Below are 23,417 nucleotides of genomic sequence, written 5' to 3' on the forward strand. Positions count from 1 at the left end.
CCTGGCAGGGTGCAAGTAGCCCAGGCGAGCCACACCACCCCACAGTGAATCCCGCCCCTAGGAGAGGGGAAGAGAAGGCACACACCAGTCTGACTGTGGCCCCAGCAGTGGGCTGGGGGCAGACATCAGGTCTGACTGCGGCCCCGCCCACCAACTCCAGTTATACACCACAGCACAGGGGAAGTGCCCTGCAGGTCCTCACCACGCCAGGGACTATCCAAAATGACCAAGCGGAAGAATTCCCCTCAGAAGAAACTCCAGGAAATAACAACAGCTAATGAGCTGATCAAAAAGGATTTAAATAATATAACAGAAAGTGAATTTAGAATAATAGTCATAAAATTAATCGCTGGGCTTGAAAACAGTATACAAGACAGCAGAGAATCTCTTGCTACAGAGATCAAGGGACTAAGGATCAGTCACGAGGAGCTGAAAAACGCTTTAAACGAAATGCATAACAAAATGGAAACCACCACAGCTCGGCTTGAAGAGGCAGAGGAGAGAATAGGTGAACTAGAAGATAAAGTTATGGAAAAAGAGGAAGCTGAGAAAAAGAGAGATAAAAAAATCCAGGAGTATGAGGGGAAAATTAGAGAACTAAGTGATACACTAAAAAGAAATAATATATGCATAATTGGTATCCCAGAGGAGGAAGAGAGAGGGAAAGGTGCTGAAGGGGTACTTGAAGAAATAATAGCTGAGAACTTCCCTGAACTGGGGAAGGAAAAAGTCATTGAAATCCAAGAGGCACAGAGAACTCCCTTCAGACGTAACTTGAATCGATCTTCTGCACGACATATCATAGTGAAACTGGCAAAATACAAGGATAAAGAGAAGATTCTGAAAGCAGCAAGGGGTAAACGTACCCTCACATATAAAGGGAGACCTATAAGACTCGTGACTGATCTCTCTTTTGAAACTTGGCAGGCCAGAAAGAATTGGCACGAGATTTTCAGGGTGCTAGACAGAAAAAATATGCAGCCAAGAATCCTTTATCCAGCAAGTCTGTCATTTAGAATAGAAGGAGAGATTAAGGTCTTCCCACACAAACAAAAACTGAAGGAATTTGTCACCACTAAACCAGCCCTACAAGAGATCCTAAGGGGGACCCTGTGAGACAAAGTCCCAGAGACATCACTACAAGCATAAAACATAAAGACATCACAATGACTCTAAACCCGTATCTTTCTATAATAACACTGAATGTAAATGGATTAAATGCACCAACCAAAAGACATAGGGTATCAGAATGGATAAAAAAACAAGACCCATCTATTTGCTGTGTACAAGAGACTCATTTTAGACCTGAGGACACCTTTAGATTGAGAGTGAGGGGATGGAGAACTATTTATCATGCGACTGGAAGCCAAAAGAAAGCTGGAGTAGCCATACTTATATCAGACAAACTAGACTTTAAATTAAAGGCTGTAACAAGAGATGAAGAAGGACATTATATAATAGTTACAGGGTCTATCCATCAGGAAGAGCTAACAATTATAAATGTCTATGCACCAAATACGGGAGCCCCCAAATATATAAAACAATTACTCATAAACATAAGCAACCTTATTGATAAGAATGTGGTCATTGCAGGGGACTTTAACACCCCACTTACAGAAATGGATAGATCATCTAGACACACGGTCAATACAGAAACAAGGGCCCTGAATGAGACATTGGATCAGATGGACTTGACAGATATATTTAGAACTCTGCATCCCAAAGCAACAGAATGTACTTTCTTCTCGAGTGCACATGGAACATTCTCCAAGATAGATCATATACTGGGTCACAAAACAGCCCTTCATAAGTTTACAAGAATTGAAATTATACCATGCTTACTTTCAGACCACAATGCTATGAAGCTTGAAATCAACCACAGAAAAAAGTCTGGAAAACCTCCAAAAGCATGGAGGTTAAAGAATACCCTACTAACGAATGAGTGGGTCAACCAGGCAATTAGAGAAGACATTAAAAAATATATGGAAACAAACGAAAATGAAAATACAACAATCCAAACGCTTTGGGACGCAGCAAAGGCAGTCCTGAGAGGAAAATACATTGCCATCCAGGCCTATCTCAAGAAACAAGAAAAATCCCAAATACAAAACCTAACAGCACACCTAAAGGAACTAGAAACAGAACAGCAAAGGCAGCCTAAACCCAGCAGAAGAAGAGAAATAATAAAGATCAGAGCAGAAGTAAACAATATAGAATCTAAAAAAACTGTAGAGCAGATCAACGAAACCAAGAGTTGGTTTTCTGAAAAAATAAACAAAATTGATAAACCTCTAGCCAGGCTTCTCAAAAAGAAACGGGAGATGGCCCAAATAGATAAAATCATGAAAGAAAATGGAATTATTACAACCAATCCCTTAGAGATACAAACAATTATCAGGGAATACTATGAAAAATTATATGCCAACAAATTGGACAACCTGGAAGAAATGGACAAATTCCTGAACACCCACACTCTTCCAAAACTCAATCAGGAGGAAATACAAAGCTTGAGCAGACCCATAACCAGCGAAGAAATTGAATCGGTTATCAAAATCTCCCAACAAATAAGAGTCCAGGACCACATGGCTTCCCAGGAGAATTCTACCAGACGTTTAAAGCAGAGATAATACCTATCCTTCTCAAGCTATTCCAAGAAATAGAAAAGGAAGGAAAACTTCCAGACTCATTCTATGAAGCCAGTATTACTTTGATTCCTAAACCAGACAGAGACCCAGTAACAAAAGAGAACTACAGGCCAATATCCCTGATGAAGATGGATGCAAAAATTCTCAATAAGATACTAGCAAATCGAATTCAACGGCATATAAAAAGAATTATTCACCATGATCAAGTGGGATTCATTCCTGGGATGCAGGGCTCGTTCAACATTCGCAAATCAATCAACGTGATACGTCACAGTAACAAAAAAAAAGAGAAGAACCATATGATCCTGTCAATCGATGCAGAAAAGGCCTTCGACAAAATCCAGCACCCTTTCTTAATAAAAACCCTTGAGAAAGTCGGGATAGAAGGAACATACTTAAAGATCATAAAAGCCATTTATGAAAAGCCCACAGCTAACATCATCCTCCATGGGGAAAAACTGAGAGCTTTTTCCCTGAGATCAGGAACACGACAGGGATGCCCACTCTCACCGCTGCTGTTTAACATAGTGCTGGAAGTTCTAGCATCAGCAATCAGACAACAAAAGGAAATCAAAGGCATCAAAGTTGGCAAAGATGAAGTCAAGCTTTCGCTTTTTGCAGATGACATGATATTATACATGGAAAATTCGATAGACTCCACCAAAAGTCTGCTAGAACTGATACATGAATTCAGCAAAGTTGCAGGATACAAAATCAATGTACAGAAATCAGTTGCATTCTTATACACTAACAATGAAGCAACAGAAAGACAAATAAAGAAACTGATCCCATTCACAATTGCACCAAGAAGCATAAAATACCTAGGAATAAATCTAACCAAAGATGTAAAAGATCTGTATGCTGAAAACTATAGAAAGCTTATGAAGGAAATTGAAGAAGATTTAAAGAAATGGAAAGACATTCCCTGCTCATGGATTGGAAAAATAAATATTGTGAAAATGTCAATACTACCCAAAGCTATCTACACATTCAATGCAATCCCAATCAAAATTGCACCAGCATTCTTCTCGAAACTAGAACAAGGAATCCTAAAATTCATATGGAACCACAAAAGGCCCCGAATAGCCAAAGTAATTTTGAAGAAGAAGACCAAAGCAGGAGGCATCACAATCCCAGACTTTAGCCTCTACTACAAAGCTGGCATCATCAAGACAGCATGGTATTGGCACAAAAACAGACACATAGACCAATGGAATAGAATAGAAACCCCAGAACTAGACCCACAGACGTATGGCCAACTCATCTTTGACAAAGCAGGAAAGAACATCCAATGGAAAAAAGACAGTCTCTTTAACAAATGGTGCTGGGAGAACTGGACAGCAACATGCAGAAGGTTGAAACTAGACCACTTTCTCACAAAAATAAACTCAAAATGGATAAAGGACCTGAATGTGAGACAGGAAACCATCAAAACCCTAGAGGAGAAAGCAGGAAAAGACCTCTCTGACCTCAGCCTCAGCAATTTCTTACTTGACACATCCCCAAAGGCAAGGGAATTAAAAGCAAAAGTGAACTACTGGGACCTAATGAAGATAAAAACCTTCTGCACAGCTAAGGAAACAACCAACAAAACTAAAAGGCAGCCAACAGAATGGGAAAAGATATTTGCAAATGACATATCGGACAAAGGGCTAGTATCAAAAATCTATAAAGAGCTCACCAAACTCCACACCCAAAAAACAAATAACCCAGTGAAGAAATGGGCAGAAAACATGAATAGACACTTTTCTAAAGAAGACATCCGGATGGCCAACAGGCACATGAAAAGATGCTCAACGTCGCTCCTCATCAGGGAAATACAAATCAAAACCACACTCAGATATCACCTCACGCCAGTCAGAATGGCCAAAATGAACAAATCAGAAGACTATAGATGCTGGAGAGGATGTGGAGAAACGGGAACCCTCTTGCACTGTTGTTGGGAATGCAAACTGGTGCAGCCGCTCTGGAAAACAGTGTGGAGGTTCCTCAAAAAATTAAAAATAGACCTACCCTATGACCCAGCAATAGCACTGCTAGGAATTTACCCAAGGGATACAGGAGTACTGATGCAGAGGGGCACTTGTCCCCCAATGTTTGTAGCAGCACTTTCAACAATAGCCAAATTATGGAAAGAGCCTAAATGTCCATCAACTGATGAATGGATAAAGAAATTGTGGTTTATATACACAATGGAGTACTACGTGGCAATGAGAAAGAATGAAATATGGCTTTTTGTAGCAACGTGGATGGAACTGGAGAGTGTTATGCTAAGTGAAATAAGCCATACAGAGAAAGACAGATACCGTATGTTTTCATTCTTATGTGGAACCTGAGAAACTTAACAGAAACCTATGGGGGAGGGGAAGGAAAAAAAATAGGTTAGAGTGGAAGACAGCCAAAGCATAAGAGACTCTTAAAAGCTGAGAACAAACTGAGGGTTGATGGGAGGTGGGAGGGAAGGGAGGGTGGGTGATGGGTAAATACCTTTTGGGATGAGCACTGGGTGTTGTATGGAAACCAATTTGACAATAAACTTCATATATTGGGAAAAAAAAAACAAGAGTAAAACCCAGTGGTGGCGGCTGGGTGGCTCAGTAAGTTAAGCATCCGACTTCGGATCGGGTCACGATCTCATGGTCCGTGGGTTCAAACCCTGCATTGGGCTCTGTGCTGACAGCTCAGAGCCTGGAGCCTGCTTCTGTCTCTCCCTCTCCCTCTTCCTCTTCCCCTCCCCCACTTACAGTTTGCCTCTCTCTCCTCAAAAAAAAATAAATATTAAAAAATGAAAATAAAGAGTAAAACCCAGCAATTCATCACTTACATATAACACCCAGTGCTCATCCCAACAAGAGCCCTCCTTAATGTCCATTGTTCATTTAGCCCATCTCCCCAACCACCTCCTTTCCAGAAACATTCAGTTTGTTCTCTGTATTTAAGAGTCTCTTATGCCTCCATCTCTCTTCTTATCTTATTTTTGCTTCCCTTTCCCTACATTCATCTGTTGTGTTTCTTAAATTCCACATATGAGTGAAAACATATGATATCTGTCTTCCTCTGACTGACTTATTTCATTTAACATAGTACACTCTATTCCATCCACATTGATGCAATTGGCAAGATTTCATTATTTTTTATTGCCAAGTAGTATTCCATTGTGTGTGTATGTGTGTGTGTGTGCGTGTATACACACGCACACACACACACATACATATATACCACCTCTTCTTTATACATTCTTTAGTTGATGGACATTTGGGCTCTTTCCACAATTTGGCTATTGTTGATAGAGCTGCTATAAACATTGGGGTGCATGTGCCCCTCCAAATCAGAATTTTTGTAGCCTTTGAATAAATAATTAATATTTCAATTGCTGGCTTAGGGTAGTTCTATTTTTAATTTTTTGAGGAACCTCCGTACTGTTTTCCAGTGTGGCTACACCAGTTTGCATTCCCACCAACCGGACAAAGGGATTTCCCTTTCTCTCCATCATCACCAATATTTGTTGTTTCCTGTGTTGTTAATTTTAGCCATTCTGAGTGGTGTGAAGTGATATCTCGTTGGGTTTTTATTTGTATTTCCCTGATGATGAGTGATGTTGAGCATCTTTTCATGTATCTTTTTGCCATCCAGATGTCTTCTTTGGAAAAGTGTCTATTCATGCCTTCTGTGTATTTCTTCACGGAATTATTTGTTTTTTTTGGGTGTTGAGTTTGATGTCATATATTTTGGAAAATAACGCTTTATCTGAGATGTCATTTGCAAATACCTTCTCCCATCCCTTCTGTGACTTCTAGTTTTGTTGATTGTTTCCTTCACTGTACAGAAGATTTTATTTTGACGAGGTCCCAATTGTTCATTTTGTTTTTATTTCTCTTGCCTCCAGAGACACATCTAGTAAGAAGTTGCTATAGACTAAGTCAAAGAGGTTGCTGCATGTTTTCTCCTGTAAGATTTTGATGGTTTTCTATCTCACATTTAAGTCGTTCATCATTTTGAATTTATTTTTGTGTATGGTCTAAGAAAGGGGTCCAGTTTCATTCTTCTGCATGTCACTGTCCAATTTTGTCAACACCATTTGCTAAAGAGACTTTTTTTCCCTTTGACACTCTTTCCTGCTCTGTCAAATATTAGTCGGCCATACATTTGTGGGTCCATTTCTGGTTCTCTATTCTGTTCCATTGATGTATATATCTGTTTTTGTGCCAGTACCATACTGTCTTGATGATTATAGCTTTGTAATACACCTTAAAATCTGGAATTGTGATGCCTCCAGGCTTGATTTTCTTTTTCAACATTACTTTAGCTATTCAGGGTCTTTTCTGGTTCCATACAAATTTTAGGATTGTTTCTTCTAGTTGTGTGAAGAATTCTAGTGTTATTTAAAGATTTCATTGAATGTGTAGATTGTTTTAGGTAGTATCAACATTTTAACAGTATTTGTTCTTCCAATCCATGATCATGGAATGTTTTTTTTCCCTTTTTTGTGTGTCTTCTTAAGGTTCTTTCATAATCATTCTATAGTTTTCAGCATACAGGTACTTTACCTCCTTGGTTATGTTTATTCCTAGATGTCTTATAGGTGTCTTATGGGTTTTGGTGCTATTGTAAATGAAATCAATTCCTTGATTTCTCTTTCTGCTGCTTCACTGGTGTTTAGAAATACAACCAATTTCTATATGTTAATTTTATATCCTGCTACTTTGCTGAATTCATGTATTAGTTATAGCAGTTTTTTGATAGAGCCTTTTGGGAATTTTATATTGGGCATCACATCATCTGTGAAAAGTGAAAGTTTGACTTGCTCTTTAACAATTTGTATGCCTTTTATTTACTTCTATTGTCTGATTGCTGAAGCTAGGACTTCCAACAAAATGTTCAACAACAGTAGTGAGAGTGGACATCCCTGTAATGTTCTTGATCATAGGGGAAAAGCTCTCAGTTTTTCCTCATTGAGGATAATATTGAGATGTTGAGGTACATTCCTTCTATCCCTGCTCTTTAAGGCTTTTTATCATAAAGATAAAAGTGCTTTTTCTGCATCTATTGAAGGGTAACATGGTTCTTATCCTTTCTTTGATTCGTCTGGTGTATCACATTGATTGATTTGTGAATATTAAGTCGTTCCTGAAGCCCCCGAATAAATCCCACTTTAAATTTACTGTTGAATTCAATTTTCCAGTATTCTGTTGAAAATTTTGCCTTCATAAGAGAAAAAAAAGATGGAGAAAAAAGAGAAGAAAATGGGGTGCCTGGGTGGCTCAGTCAGTTGAGCGTCTGACTTCAGCTCATGTCATGATCTCACAGTTCATGAGATCTCACAGTTCAAGCCCCACACTGAGCTCTCTGCTATCAGTACAGAGCCCACCTCAGATCCTTTGTCCCCCTCTTTCTATGCCCCTCACTCACTCATGCTCTCTCTCTCTCTCTCAAAAATGAATAAAACAAAACTGGCACACCACTGTGGAAAACAATATGGAGTTTCCTCAAAAAAATTAAAAATAGAACGGCCTTATGACCAAGCAATTGCACTAGTAGATATTTATCAAAAGGATACAGGAATGCTATTTTTTTAATATGAAATTTATTATGAAATTGGTTTCCATACAACACCCAGTGTTCATCCCAACAGGAGCCCTCCTCAATGCCCATCACTCACTTTCTCTTCCCTCCCACCCCCCTTCAACCCTCAGTTTGTTCTCAGTTTTTAAGAGTCTCTTATGGTTTGCCACCTTCCCTCTCTGTAACTTTTTTTCCCTTCCCCTCCCCCATGGGTTTCTGTTAAGTTGCTCAAGATCCACATAAAAGTGAAAACATATGGTATCTGTCTTTCTCTGTATGACTTATTTCACTTAACATAACACTCTCCAGTTCCATCCACGTTGCTACAAAAGGCCATATTTCATTCTTTCTAATTGCCACGTAGTATTCCATTGTGTATATAAACCACAATTTCTTTATCCATTCATCAGTTGATGGACATTTAGGCTCTTTCCATAATTTGGCTATTGTTGAAACTTCTGCTATAAACATTACAGGAGTGCTATTTTGAAGGGGTACATGCACATGAATGTTTATAGCAGCACTATCAGCAATAGCCAAAATATAGAAAGAGCTCAAATGTCCATCAACTGATGAATGGATAAAGAAATTATCCACACACACACATGCAATGGAATATTACTCAGTGATCAAAAAGGATGAAATCTCGGGCCACCTGGGTGGAGCAGTCAGTTGAGCATCCGACTTCAGCTCAAGTCATGATCTCACAGTTCATGGGTTCAATACCTGCGTAGGGCTCTCTCCTGACAGCTCAGAGCCTGGAACCTGCTTTGGGTTCTGTGTCTCCCTCTCTCCGTACCTCTCCCCTGCTTGTGTTCTCTCTCTCTCTCTCTCTCTCTCTCTCTCTCTCTCTCAAAGATAAACATTAATTAAAAAAAATCTTGCCATTTGCAAGTACTTGTATGGAACTAGAGGGATTATGCTAAGCAAAGTTATTCAGTCAGTGAAAGGCAAATATCATATGACTTCACTCATATGTGGAATTTAAGATACAAAACATATTAGCATAAGGGAAGGGAAGCAAAAATAATTTAAAAACAGGAAGGGGGCAAACCATAAGAGACACTTAAATACAGAGAACAAACTGAGGGTTGCTAGAGCAGTTTGGGTGGGGGGATTGGTGAAATGGGCAAGGAGCATTAAGGAGGACCCTTGTTGGGATAATCACCAAGTGTTATATGTAAATGAAGAATCACTAAATTCTATTCCTGAAATCATTATTATACTATATGTTAAGTAACTTGGATTTGAATTTTAAAAAATAATTTAAGTAGAATAAAATCTTATAAAATAAAAAAATGAATAATACATTTTAAAACAAAGAGAGGAAAAAATTTTTATCTGTTGGTACCTAGGGGGTGATAGCTATGATGGTCTGAAAGAGAGTCTGGCTGTGTAGGCTCTGAGTCAGTCTTGCTCCAGTAAATAAGTAGCTGCCAGGCAAGGTTTGGTGTAAGCGGGTCCTACCTTCACTGGGGGCTCCTGTGCCGCTCTCTGAAGCCCCACTGTGTTGGTGTTGGGGGATAAAATGTACCACCCCAATCTCTCATCACGGGCCGTGGATCTCATCCCCCACTCTTCAGGCATCCCTCACAGAATACTAAGAGTGTCAGCTTACCCTGAGCCACAACTCTCCTGTGCTTTCTCCTTGACACACACAGCTAGGATTCAAAACCCAAGGTCTTAAAGATTGACACAGTGCGGATCAGCTCCCCTTCTCTGGGATAGGCCCTCTCTACCCTGTGGGTGAAAGGCCTTTTCCTAGCACCTGCATGGTCTTTTGTCTTTGGGGAGGCAATAAACCCTCTTCCAAAAGTATTCCTAGAAGAGGATTGTTCTCTCCCAGTTCATCCTGAAGATTTCTACATCACACAATGCACTCCCTCCTTCTTCCCAGGAGTGCACTCTTCAACTTAGCTCTGGAGAAAGTCACACACTTCCAGAACCTCCGAGTTTGGACTCCACCACTGTTTGCAAAAACTGGGACACCCAGTACTTCTTTCTACCCAGTTTGTGGTCCAGAGAGGTTTTCCTCTTGTGCTAACTCAATGCCTCACTATCTCAACCCCTGTTTCTTTCTCTCCCCTTTGTCTCTCCACAGAAGGGGTTACCTCCCCTCCACAGGTCTGTCACTTTCTCTTCCACAGCTCACACCTGCACACCTCACTCCTGCCAAGCTGTCCTCCTCCAACTGTGGAGATTCTTCTGCCACTCTGCAGATCAGCTTCCTGGGTGTTCTGAGTAATATGACCTCAATACAGCTGTCTTTGAGCCCAGGATACCCTGACTTCTCTGCCATCTTAACTCCCCTCTATGCAACACTTTTTAAAAACCCACAAGAGATGTGCTCTTATAGAAAAAAAAGAATCAGGAAAGGTAACAGAAGATTAGAGTATAATCCTTATGCCCATGAGCTAATGCTTTCTCTGCCCTTGCAAAGTCTCCCTGGAATGTCAAACATCCTTAGTCCAGGAGGAATCAGCAGAGCCTCAGTTGATATCACCACCTTCTGTAAGAGTCTTATTCATTCACCTACATCCATCTCCACCGTAAGAGCATTTCTGTTGTATAATGAGAGTTCAGGATTCTGCACTTAGACTCATTAGATGCATTTCTTTGGCTGATACTCTGTTATAAAAAAGCCTATGATTCTTTTCTTAGCTTTCTTTGCTTACTCTCTATGTAAAAAGGTTTCTACCAGGCACTTTGCTTGGTCTTGATAATGAAAATATGCTTATAAATCATAGTTAAAATAGATTACATCTTCCCATAACTCATCTCAGATGTTAGACAACTTTTCTAGAATGACTTTCAGAGGATGAGGTTGTCTTCACATTATCTGAAAAGTCTTAGAGTGATTTACCATGGCTTCCTGCTATGGCCTAAATGTTTATGTCCTCCCAAAATTTATATGTTGAAACTCTAACCCCAAATATTATGGCACTGAGATATGGGGCTTTTGGGAGGTAATTCAGTCGTGAGAATGGAGCCCTCATGGTGGGGTTAGTGCTCTTATAAGAAGAGACACAAGAGAGACTATATATCTCTCTCTGTCAATATCTCTCAATGTTGTTGCTGTGTGAGCATACAGTGAGAAGGCAGCCATCAGTTATCCTGGCCAGAAAATTGATCTTGGACTCCCCAGCCTCTAGAGCCATGAGAAATAAATGATTGTGAAGCTACCCAGTCTACAGTATTTGTATTTGTTGCCCAAGCAGACTAAGACACTCCCTATACAAACACTATAACAGCCTGTCTCCCATGTGGCTGGGACACAGTCTGGTATATCCTGAGATATGAGGGGCCCAGAGGATCAGTCTAACACCAGAGTAGGGAGATATATATCTCCCATCCAGGATAAAAGGAAGTTTCAGGAGGTAAAACATGAAGTCTTACAATAAACCAGTGGGAACTGAGCAGTGCCTCAGACTATACTGTGACACCACACTGCAAGAAAGAAATGAGAAGATAGACATGTGTAACAAGTCACTTGGTGTCTCAGTGACCAACAGAAACTAAAGTGATCTGCAATGATCTTCATTTTGATATGTTTATATGTTTATGCATTTTTTAAGAAAATATCTTATTTGGGTGTGTGAAATCTTTACAGAAGTGCCTGCTCTCTAGGAAATTACTGCCTCATACTGTACATACTTAGAGGCTAGAAAACCCCCAAATAATATTAATAAAGTCAGCCTCTACGGCAATCCCAAAATTATTTTATTTTATTTTATTTTATTTTATTTTATTTTTAATATGAAATTTATTGGGGCGCCTGGGTGGCTCAGTCGGTTAAGTGGCTGACTTCGGCTAGGGTCATGATTTTGCAGTCCGTGAGTTCGAGCCCCGAGTCGGGCTCTGTGCTGACAGCTCAGAGCCTGGAGCCTGTTTCAGATTCTGTGTCTCCCTCTCTCTTACCCTCCCCCATTCATGCTCTGTCTCTCTCTGTCTCAAAAATAAATAAATGTTAAAAAAAATTTTAAAAAACAGAAATTTATTGTCAAATTGGTTTCCATACAGCACCCAGTGCTCATCCCAACAGGTGCCCTCCTCAATGCCCATCACACACTTTCCCCTCCCTCAGTTTATTCTCAGTTTTTAAGAGTCTCTTATGGTTTGGCTCCCTCTGTCTCTAACCATTTTTTTTCCTTCCCCGCCCCCATGGTCTTCTGTTAAGTTTCTTGGGATCCACATAAGAGTGAAAACATATATATTTTTTTATTTTTAAAGTTTATTTTGAGAGAGAGAAATAGTGAGTGGGGGATGGGCAGAGAGGGGGAGAGAGAGACAATACCAAGCAGGTTCCACACTCTCAATGCAGAGTCCAATGTGGGGCGGCTGAACTCACGAACCGTGAGATCATGACCTGAGCCGAAGTCGTATTCTTAAACGACTGAGGCCCCCCGGCGCCCCAGAAACACAATTTTAAACATGTAAGATGGGTATAAAATTTGCCAAAGGTAGTTGAGTTTATTCTTAAAGGGGAAAAAAAAGGATCTCTGTTACTGTTACTGCTGTTGCACAAAGTCTAAATCACTATTGATTGAAACCTAGCAGCTGTGGAGTTCAGTCCAGCCATAAAGACTAAATCCACTGCAGATGTAAATGTTGCGTGTTTCAGTCCTCCACCACCTTGCATTGTGGGCAGCACATGTCTGTGCATTGTCTGAAAGCCTTCCGTAGACACTGCAGCTAAATGATTGTCTGATTGCTTTTGCATTTAACACACTAGCATGAGGATTTTTACATCTAAATGCTAGTTGACAGACAATTTCAGCTAGCCGCATATTGTATGTGTGAGGTGCATAAAGACTTTTCAATCATTCATTTCCACTTATCAACTAAAATTTTGTTTAGTATGTGAATGTTTTTGAAATGTATAGCAATAGGATGTTGCACTGGGGGCAATTCATCATGCAATATAATAAAATTAATTTTTACCTTCCCCCTCCCCCACAAAAGAAAGAGTCTCACTATATGCACAACACACACGAATAGGTTTCCAAAGTTTTTCTGGCAGAATGATACTTTTGAAAGAGTACCTGAAAAGCGCACATCCTATCCTGTTTTCTTCTTGAGTGTTTCTCACACTTTCCCATAGTGTACTCATAAAAGCAGAGAGAAGTGAATGATGGGAAACTTATCATAATATACAGCAGTGCACCAAAGCATGCAAATTAATTGAAGTCTTGGGTTTCATTACAAAATTTTTTCTATGTTTTTCTATCTATTATGCCAGTTTATCATAATGGAAACATGCTTTCATTTAATTATCAGTTGAATTATTTAAGTATTTTCTCCTAAAACATCTAATACTATTGATGCTTCTGGGAAATTCACCATGTTCATCTTGTGGTTTTACAGAACTGTGATACTGAAAATTCTATGGGTCCTCAGTAGAGGACCTACCTGCCTGCCATACCATCCCCATATTTAGTGGCTTATATTAACAACCATTTTATTATACGTGACTATTTTGTGGGTTAGGACCTTGAGCAGAGCTCAGTTAGGAGATTATTCTGCTCTATGTTGTGTCTACCGAGGTCACTAGGTGGGAAAGTCTGGTCAGTGGGTCTAGGATAGATAGCTCCACTTAGGTGTGGAGAACTGGCTGGAAGCCTGACAGAGGTAGAGCTGTAGACGACAGCATCCATCCACAGTCTCCTTAACATGGCTATCTTAGGATAGTTAGCCTTCTCACCTGGTGACTTACAGACACAGAAAGAATGTTAATTAGCTGGAAGCTGCTGGATTTCTTATCATCTTGCCTTAGAAGATCTAAAATATCACTTTTGCTCATTCTAATAGTCTTCATATATCACTGCAAGGAAGAGAAAATATTTTTAAATTTTTTAATGTTTATTTCTTTTTGAGAGAGAGAGGCAGTGTGCTAGTGGGTGAAGGGCAGAAAGAGAGGGAAACACAGAATCTGAAGCAGGCTCCAGGTTCTGAGCCATCAGCACGGAGCCCAATGCAGAGCTTGAACTTATGAACCGCGAGATCATGACCTGAGCCAAAGTTGGACACTCAACTGACTGAGCCCCCCGGGCACCCCAGAAATAGAAAATACTTTGAGATATCTTTAATCTAGCACCTCTGTTTTGAGAAACACAGTCCTCAGTCCTCTCAAATGTGTTCTAAAATGAGGTTGGGTTGTGACATAGCTGTGTGTATGAATTGACCCTCTTCAGGGTCATGTCACATTGCTTTCACTGAATTGTGTCTGAACCTGTTCCATTAGGCAAAGTTAGAAGAGAAAGCTCTTATACATTATTATACATGCTCACGAAGTTAGTTCTTTTTATTTATTTTTTTTACTTTTATTTTTTATTTTTTAAAATTCACATCCAAATTAGCATATAGTGAAACAATGATTTCAGGAGTAGATTCCTTAATCTACTCTAATCTAATCTAATTTACATGTGTAATGCCCCATTTAGCCCACCTCCCCTCCCACACCCCCTCCAGTAACCCTCTGTTTGTTCTCCATATTTATGAGTCTCTTATGTTTTGTCACCCTCCCTGTTTTTATATTACTTTTGTTTACCTTCCCTTATGTTCATCTGTTTTGTCTCTTAAAGTCCTCATATGAGTGAAGTCGTATGATTTTTGTCTTTCTCTGACTAATTTCACTTAGCATAATACCCTCCAGTTCCATCCACGTAGTTGCAAATGGCAAGATTTCATTCTTTTTGATTGCCGAGTAATACTCCATTGTATATATATACCACTTCTTCTTTATCCATTCATCCATTGATGGACATGTGGGCTCTTTCCATACTTTGGCTATTGTTGATAGTGCTGCTATAAACATGGGGGTGCATGTGTCCCTTCGAAACAGCACACCTGTATCCCTGGTATAAATGTCTACTAGTGCAACTGCTGGGTCGTAGGGTAGTTCTATTTTTAGTTTTTTGAGGAACCTCCATACTGTTTTCCAGAGTGGCTGCACCAGCTTGCATTCCCAATGAAGTTAGTTTTAAAGGGCTTTTAGCTGTTACCCAGTGGCTGCTCTATGGCAACCCAGGGAAAAATTTCTTTGTGGTTTTGGAAATAGGAATAGTCATGGTTCTTTCACAATTCTGAAATCAAATGCTGTAGCTCTGTGATTTATATTTTCTTATTGCCTTTACTCTCAGAAAGACTTCAATTTCCCTTTTGTCCTAATTGACATACATTTATTATCATTATTATTATTATTAATTATTATTATTATTATTATTTATTGTCTCTGCTAGGTTATATTAGTATCTGGCATGCTCATGGCAAGGAGGTAAAAATGAGTACATTAAATGTAATAAATACAAAAGGTGACAAAAATGCAAATATAGAGTCCTAGTATCATGACTCCATTCTGCTAAAGGAGGCAGACAATATGGACTTTAGTGCTGGTCTCAGTTCCTAGAGTGGCCATGACCAAGTTATTGCAACCTCTCCAATAGTCCAGTTCTTATACGACAATGGAAAGTTATAAAAGAGCTCACATCGTGGGAGTATATTAAATAAGATGGCATACACAAATACACTTAATCTAGTACCTACATCTTGGAAGGCTTCTACAAATGTTACTTGTTACAATGACCTTGAACTTGTTAGTTAAAATTTCATTGTCCCTAACTTTGATTGTATACATATCTTGTATTCTCAAGTCCAGCATTGGCTTTTTAGATAAGATATTATGCTATTTGACTCTAATATAGAGTCTTACACGTTCAAAAAAATATGCTTGCTTTCAGCCAATAGAGTGGAAAACTTTCTATAGAAGAAAACCTGAACTGTAGAAAAAACAACAACAAACACATCACGTAAGTCACAGGAAGAAGAAAGCAATCCCCTTAATTTTGGGAATTTTTTTTAAATTTACATAAAATTTATGGAGATTTAAGTATATGGAGACAAACAAAATTATTATAAGTAATATAAGATTACATTTCAGGTTCATATTATGCACACTTAGGAGTAATGAAAAAGGAAGAGGGAAGATCAGAAAGAAACAAGTGGGAGGGAAAAAATGGGGGGCAAGTATTAAGAAAGTAGAAATTAAGTAATTTGACAAAAACTTACTGCACACCAATTGTGTTTAAATGATTCCTAAAAGTATATGGTGTCTTAGAACTAAAGACTATTGGGAGACGTGGGATTTTAGGCACCATGACCATACAGAAGGCAAAATGCTTTGACAGAGGACTTGAGGGGCTCCCAAATGTCTCTAAAAACTTAACTCTGGCTGTGGACTTCTCAATCACACAATACATTTTCCCGGGTTTCTGTAAGCAATGGACATTGTCACATCTCAGAGCCTAATCTGCAGAGCCTCCAGATCCTTGACAGGAGCTTTCTCAGGGCTCCCTTTACATCCTTGTTCCTCAGAGTGTAGATAAAAGGATTGAGGGTGGGGGTGATTATGGAATAGAAGAGGGAGATAAACTTGCCCTGTTCTTGGGAGTAGCTGGAAGAGGGTTGCAGGTACATGTAGATGGCTGGCAGGTAGAAGAGGGACACCACCACCAGGTGGGAGGAACAGGTCCCAAAGGCTTTGTGCCTTCCCCTGGAGGATTGGATCCTGAGCACTGCTCGGGCAATGAAGCCATAGGAGAAAAGGATGAGAGCTAGGGGAACCAGCACAAAGAAGGCTACCAGCACAGCCAGTGTGGTATCATTCATGGCTGTGTCAGCACATGACAACTTAATCATGGCTGGCACCTCACAGAAGAAGTTGTTCAGCACCTGCCGCCCACAGAAAGGCAGCTGCACCGTCAGCACTACCTGAACAAGGGAGTTGCCAAAGCCACTGAGCCAGGCCACAGCCACGAGCTGTTGACAGAGAGGACGATGCATGATAATGGCATACCGGAGAGGCTCACAGATGGCCACATAGCGGTCCAGCGCCATAGCAGCCAAGACAATGCACTCAGTGCATCCCAACCAGTGGAAAATTGCATACTGCATTGTGCAGCCACCATAGCTGATGGTCTTACTGGAGCTCCCCATGTTGACCAGCATCTGAGGGACTGTGGTGGTGGTATAGCAGAGGTCGAGGAAGGATAGGTGCCCGAGAAAGATGTACATGGGGCTGTGGAGCTGAGAATCCAGTCGAGACACCAGGATGATAGCAATGTTCCCCAACATGGCCAGAATGTAGGACACCAGGAGGACCGCAAAGAGAGGGAGCTCCAGCCATGGCCTGTCAGAAACACCTAGAAGGATGAAGTCTTTAGGGGGTTCCCACAGAATGCTGTGGTTATGACCTCTCATGTTGAGGCATGTTTTTGGTGCCTGTGATGAGTCAAGAAAGTCAAAGTGAATAAAACCTGAGAACATGAGATAACTGTCTTCCTCATGCTTGTGCCTGAGCTTTCCTACAGACGTTGCATCCTATCATCTCCATAGAGACACTGAGACATGGGGAAGTCGGGATCAGGAGGCACAGCACATGCACATGGGTTTTGCTCTGCCTCCTATGCTCTGTGACCTTGATTATGCCATTTAATCTTTCTGAACTTTGATTTCTGCATCTGTGATGCAGGGAGAAAATACTTCCCTCAAATGCAAAGTTTTGGAGATGATAGATCAACATGATGTTTGTGAATGTACACCATAAATGACAATTTTCTTCCAATTTGGTCAAAGTCTGTCATATCTCCCATAACTATCAGAATGTTTGACCTCTCTCTGCAAACTCACTGACAGGCAATTGACTTCTTTCTTAGGTTTTCTTCCTTTGCCTTTTGGAAGTGTTGGTAGGAGGGAGGTGAGAAGGGGCATAAAGCAAGATAGGAACACACTTGACTCACCTACTAAGGCTTGCATCTGTCTCTGTTCATCATGAACAGGTGCTCTTTGGCTTTCTGCACATGCTGGTCTCTCTCCCATGGTCACCCACACATAGGCAGCACTATCACTCACTTTGCAGTAAAAAAAAAAAAACCCAAAACAAGCAAAACACAACACAACACAACACAACAAAACAAAACAAAACATAAAAACAAACAGAAAAAAATCACATACCAAGATCCTTCGAGACCCTGGAGTGAAGGAGTTAAGTCACTGCAGGGGTTGACTTGGTCCAGGCACCTAATAAGACCCCAGAGCATAGGGAGAAAGATATTACACCCTGTCAGGAACATAGCCCCTGGAGTTGGCTACTGAAGGTTCTGATTGCCTCCAGAGCCAACACTTATTGGGCAGTTTGAGTGACATTTGGATCTCCCTGTACAACCTCTTTACCAAGCAGCTGTTTCCTCTCCTCGTTGGAGCACACAGTTGATTTGATGTCTGGATTCTGTATCTTTTAGAAAGCAACTGGATTTCCACCTGCTGATGCATGGGGCCTTTCCACTGAGCTTCATCAGCCCCAACCTTCTACACTCTTTGTAGGACTGTGCACTTTCCAGGATGCAGGGTGGTATAGTCCAGGATGAGACCGAAAAGAAGTTAAATCCTGTGTGTAATTTATGAAAGATTCATTTTTAGTCCCTTATTTGATACTTTATGCATAGACTATAATATTCATGGAGATCTATTCAGTGGTGCTGCAATAAACAAGTGCCCCCCTTCCCCTCCAAGTCTTGCATTCTTAAGAACCCTGGTATTACTTTGGGGCACCTGGGTGGCTCAGTCACTTAAGCACTTGACTTTGGCTCAGGTCATGATCTCATGGTTCATGAGTTTGAGTCCCACACTGGGTGATCATGAGCCCCACTTCTCTCTCTCTCTCTCTCTCTCTCTCTCTGCTCCTTACTTGTACTCTCTCTCTCAAAAACAAAACAAAACAAAACAAAACAAACACCCCTGGTATTACTTGAAAATAACTCAAATTCTAGGATTTAAATGTTCTTGTGGAACACCCAATTATTACACTTCTTCCCACTATTCTGTCGAAAGTACTTCTAAGGTGAATCTTACACAATGCAGTTATTTTATCTCTAATGGGAGCTCAGGGCACCATTTTTGATTTAGTTGGCTGGGCAGGGGAAAATCAGGCTATCCCACCTTTTAAGATGAAAAGTGATCACACCATCTCCCTTTCTTCGATTTCTCATTCCAAGGTTTACTCTCAGAGTCTACACTGGACAAGAATGGGAAAAGTTATAAGGATGGTGAGGACAGATATAAAAGGATGGAAGAACCAAAGAAGATGGATGGGTAGGTATAGGTCATAGTTAGTAATTAATGCAAATTATTGGGCACTCACTATGAGCCAGGTGCTGTGATAACAACTTTATGTGATTATCTTACTTAGTGCTTTAACGGTTCGGTAAGGCAGATGTTTTTACCGCCATTTTGCTGTTGAACAGAGTGGCTTGGGGAAGATGACTGGTCTACTTTACATTACCTAAATAGCAGCAAGCGATAAAGCCAAGATTGAAAGCTAAGCTCTTGCTCATAATCATTATTCTCTTTGCTTTAAAAAAAGCCGCTGGTGACCTGGAAAGCAGCAACAGTATCCATGCACATGACTGAGATGAAGAGAATGACAGAAACAGAAGAGTAATGTCATCCAAGGGAAAGTGGTGAGGGGACTGAAGAGGAGGCGCTTCCTCTAACTTCTGGTTCAGTGCACCAGGCACCCATGGGCACACACACAGCTGGTGGCCCGCAAAGCTAGACATCAGCCCAACCTGACCCTTCTCTGAATTTGATGGCTTGTGGTCCAGCCCTTTCCACTTAGAACTCTGCTTTGGATCCAGTCTCTGGACCTCCTTGACCTCCTTCTAGCTTCCTATCACCCTTATAGAGGTGTTCTCCAAGGCACTGCCTCGCTTCCCTGGATAAACACAATAATTTCCACATCTGTCACAATTACCCTCAGAGTCCTTCCAGATCTGTGTCTCTAGCTGTCACTTCTTCACTGATATCTAATCTCCCTTTTGACATTTTTTTTAAAGTTGATATATTTATTTTGAGAGAGAGATAGAGAGCGCACAGGAGAGTGTCAGAGAGAAAAGGAGAGAGGGAGAATCCCAAGCAGTCTCCATGCTGTCAGCACAGAGCTTGACACAGGGCCTAATCTCATGAACTGTGAGATCATGACCTGGGCCAAAATCAAGAGCCAGACGCTCAACCGACTGAGCCACTCGGATGCCACTCCTTTCTGACATTGTCAACTGGTGCATCCCAAACTTAACCTGTCAGTTGTTCCTCTAACTTCAGTCCAGCACCTTCATTCTCATTCCTGATTGCCTCTGCATCAGTTACCCTCAGAGTGTTCAGATTATTTCTGTTAATGTTCCTCATTGTCTACATTTTATACACGGCATTCTTATTGACTTTACTAGTCTAAGGTTATAGTACAAGCTATCTGCATCCTTGCCACTGCCATCCTTGGCCAGGATGACCATCTGGACCCCACTTAGAGCCTGATAATTGTCTTCCCATAGGCAATTCCTTCCTTATCCAGCCCATTACTCCACTTACAAGGGAACCATCTTTCTAAGACACAGGTCTTAAAAGCAAATATATCTCTAAGTGTTTCAATTACCTAAAAACTAAACAACTGTCTTCTTAAACAGTTGTGTGGTAAGAGTAGGGATTATATTCTTCTTTCACTCAATCCTCTGCAGTTTCTTCTGATCACTGTCACATCCCTATCTGTTAGCAGCTGCCCTGAGATATTTCAGTCACAGGACTTACCCGATCCCTACTGGTAGGCCAGGGAGATTTTTGAACACATTGATAAAACCCTGTGATCTGTATCATTCTGTGTATGATATATAATCCTCATTATGCATCTATACCTATGTCTGTGTATATACATGCATGTATATAATACATAATCCTCATTGTGTATCTATATCTATACCTATATCTGTGTATATACATGTATGTGTATATACGTACATACATACATACATACATATATCTTGTTTTCATGTATATATTATCATAATGCCTGGTGCTGGCTGTGGACTTCCCCTTGGAGATGAACAGAACATATTATCTACAACAAACAGAAAAGAAAATCTGGAAATAAGCTTATGAGGTGGGATAAGAAGGACTAGACCATGGGGTTTTATTGCCTATTAGTCCAAGAGATCCCTTTCTTCAATCTAACATTCAGCCTAAACTTTCCACCACCCAGATAACCAGGTGAAGGACCTATTTAACTGTCCAGGTCATAATCAGGATTAAACTGCAAGATATTGAGTCTTGGGGTAAGGCTTAATGATGGACAACATTTCTCTTCACTGATACTAGCAGGTGCTCTTTCATCACACACACCAAAAGTACTTTTCTCAGGGTTTGTCTATGTTTCTGGTTCTTTCCCAATGACATGCTTATTTCTTGGGTAGAAGGTCAATTAGAATAAAATCAAGAAGTGAACTGGCCCAGTGAGGAAGAGTCTAAACCCATAACTTCAGCCTGCCCTCTTCAGATTTGCTCTGCTATCATCCACCAGCCCCTTGCATATAATCAGTGGCCAGGTGTACCCACAGGCTTGCTCATCCTGTCTAGACCTTTGCTTATTGTGGGTCCTCCTACCAGGAATGCTGTCTCACATCACATAGTACAATTCAGTTTCTGCCTCTTTCCAAAACCATCTTCACTGATTACTCACTGGATCATCTGTAAGCTCCCATGTACAAAGAGGTTTGAGGGGCATTGATAACCATATCCACATGAGGGGGCTGAGGTATAACTTTTTAAAATGCTTTAGTTCTAGATATTAGACAAGTATTTCACAACAAGAAGTAAAAGTAGATGGGAGATAACTCAGCAATGAGTGAGCACCCATCACCTCTCAATCTGTATACCAAGAACTATGTGTGCCATTTCATATCCTCCTTCAATAATGATGGGAAAACTGAGAAATCTACAAAGGTTAGGAACATCCTTTTCACTCAGGTCAGCACAACACTATGACTTCATGTAGAAAGATATTTAAGCCCCCTGTTGCTAGTTTATATGGAAGGAAGTTACCTCCCTCTAGACCCTCAAGATGTCTTAACCCTGGATGCATAATACCTGCTTTCAAAGTATCAACAGTCCTGTTTCATATCGTGACTTTTTGTTAAACACCCCTCTTGCACACACCTGCTTCCCCACCCACATTCCACTGCCTATTTTTGTTCTTTAACTATTTCAATTTGCTGCTAAAATTCACCTCAAAGCTTTCTTTCTCTGGGGGCTGGTAATATTTGGCTTTCTCACTCTATTCCTCTCTGTATAAGGCCATGCTTGGCTTAATATTGTTTTTGTGACCATAACTCAGTTTTGTCGAAAATATTGAAGAGCAGTAGAAATGAGCCTCAGGACCCTCATCACTGTGAACAACATTCATGCTTCTGATGAGTACTGGACAACTGGTATACCTACAGGCAGGAGCAGCCTGTTCTGTTCCTGACTGTCTTTTCTAGCTTGAAGTACACCATTTTACATATGCTGCTTAATGTGTGGCCGCTACTCACTGACTCACCTGTCCTCCATCTCATGTCCCCTTGGTCTCCAACATAGACCAGCATTCATGCTGAGGACTAATCACTCATATCCATGGTTCTCTGGCTTCTACAGAGGGCTTGGTTAAGGACATGAGGCTTTATTAGCTTCTGGTGGTCTTGTCTGAAGAGGAACATTTATGGATGAAGTCATTGGAAAAGCTTTTTGTATTTCAGAAAGACAAAACGTGTTTTCTCTTATAAGGCTCCTGGGACTTTGCCCTTTCTTGAGTTTTACCCTCTGAGCAAGTGTGGAGAGATTATTCTCAGTCCAGAAGAAGAGTCTGCTCACTGGGGAAACTCAGTGCTTTCTCGTCTTTATCCAAGTAACAAATGAGATCAGCAGATATGCTCTAGCCATGGTCCCCTGACCACAGAAGAGCTAGCTTATACGTTTATGTGGCAGAGGTTACTTCCAAAGAGAAGTTTCTTAGGTGACAAGCCATCCCCGTGTCCTGCTCCCCACTCTTTTCAAAATTACCATCAGGATAAACTTAACCTCATTCTTTCCATTTATTTCTATAAGGACTCTGTTCTTTCTCCCAAGACACTTAGAGTAAAACCTTGCCCTCCTCTGCTGAGAATTTATCCCTGATGTTTTGTTTAATTAGTGTCTGAGGGGTTAGCTGGTAATTGATGTATTGTGCGAGCATGAAATACTCGCAATTAAGGGTAAATCTTCAAATACCAGAAGACCAGAGGAAATAGACCAATAATGGGAAATGAGGACTCTGGATTTTTAACTCCGTAGGGAAGGTGGGTGTTGCCATAAAGT

The 23,417-nt window shown here is 40.6% G+C and overlaps 1 protein-coding gene across 1 annotated transcript; it reads right to left on the bottom strand.

Annotated features, from left to right (window-relative positions):
* Positions 1-16,493: 16,493 nt before the first annotated feature.
* On the bottom strand, positions 16,494-17,462 carry LOC125164036 (olfactory receptor 2B11). The gene has a single exon (XM_047856463.1). The coding sequence runs from the start codon at positions 17,460-17,462 to the stop codon at positions 16,494-16,496; it is 969 nt and encodes a 322-aa protein (XP_047712419.1).
* Between the last annotated feature and the right edge of the window lie 5,955 nt (positions 17,463-23,417).

Source organism: Prionailurus viverrinus, chromosome A1 (assembly GCF_022837055.1).
Source record: "Prionailurus viverrinus isolate Anna chromosome A1, UM_Priviv_1.0, whole genome shotgun sequence".
Taxonomy (NCBI): domain Eukaryota; kingdom Metazoa; phylum Chordata; class Mammalia; order Carnivora; family Felidae; genus Prionailurus; species Prionailurus viverrinus.

Coding starts and splice junctions, on each gene's coding strand:
- LOC125164036 (XM_047856463.1), bottom strand. CDS start 17,462: ATGAGAGGTCATAACCACAGCATTCTGTGGGAACCCCCTAAAGACTTC.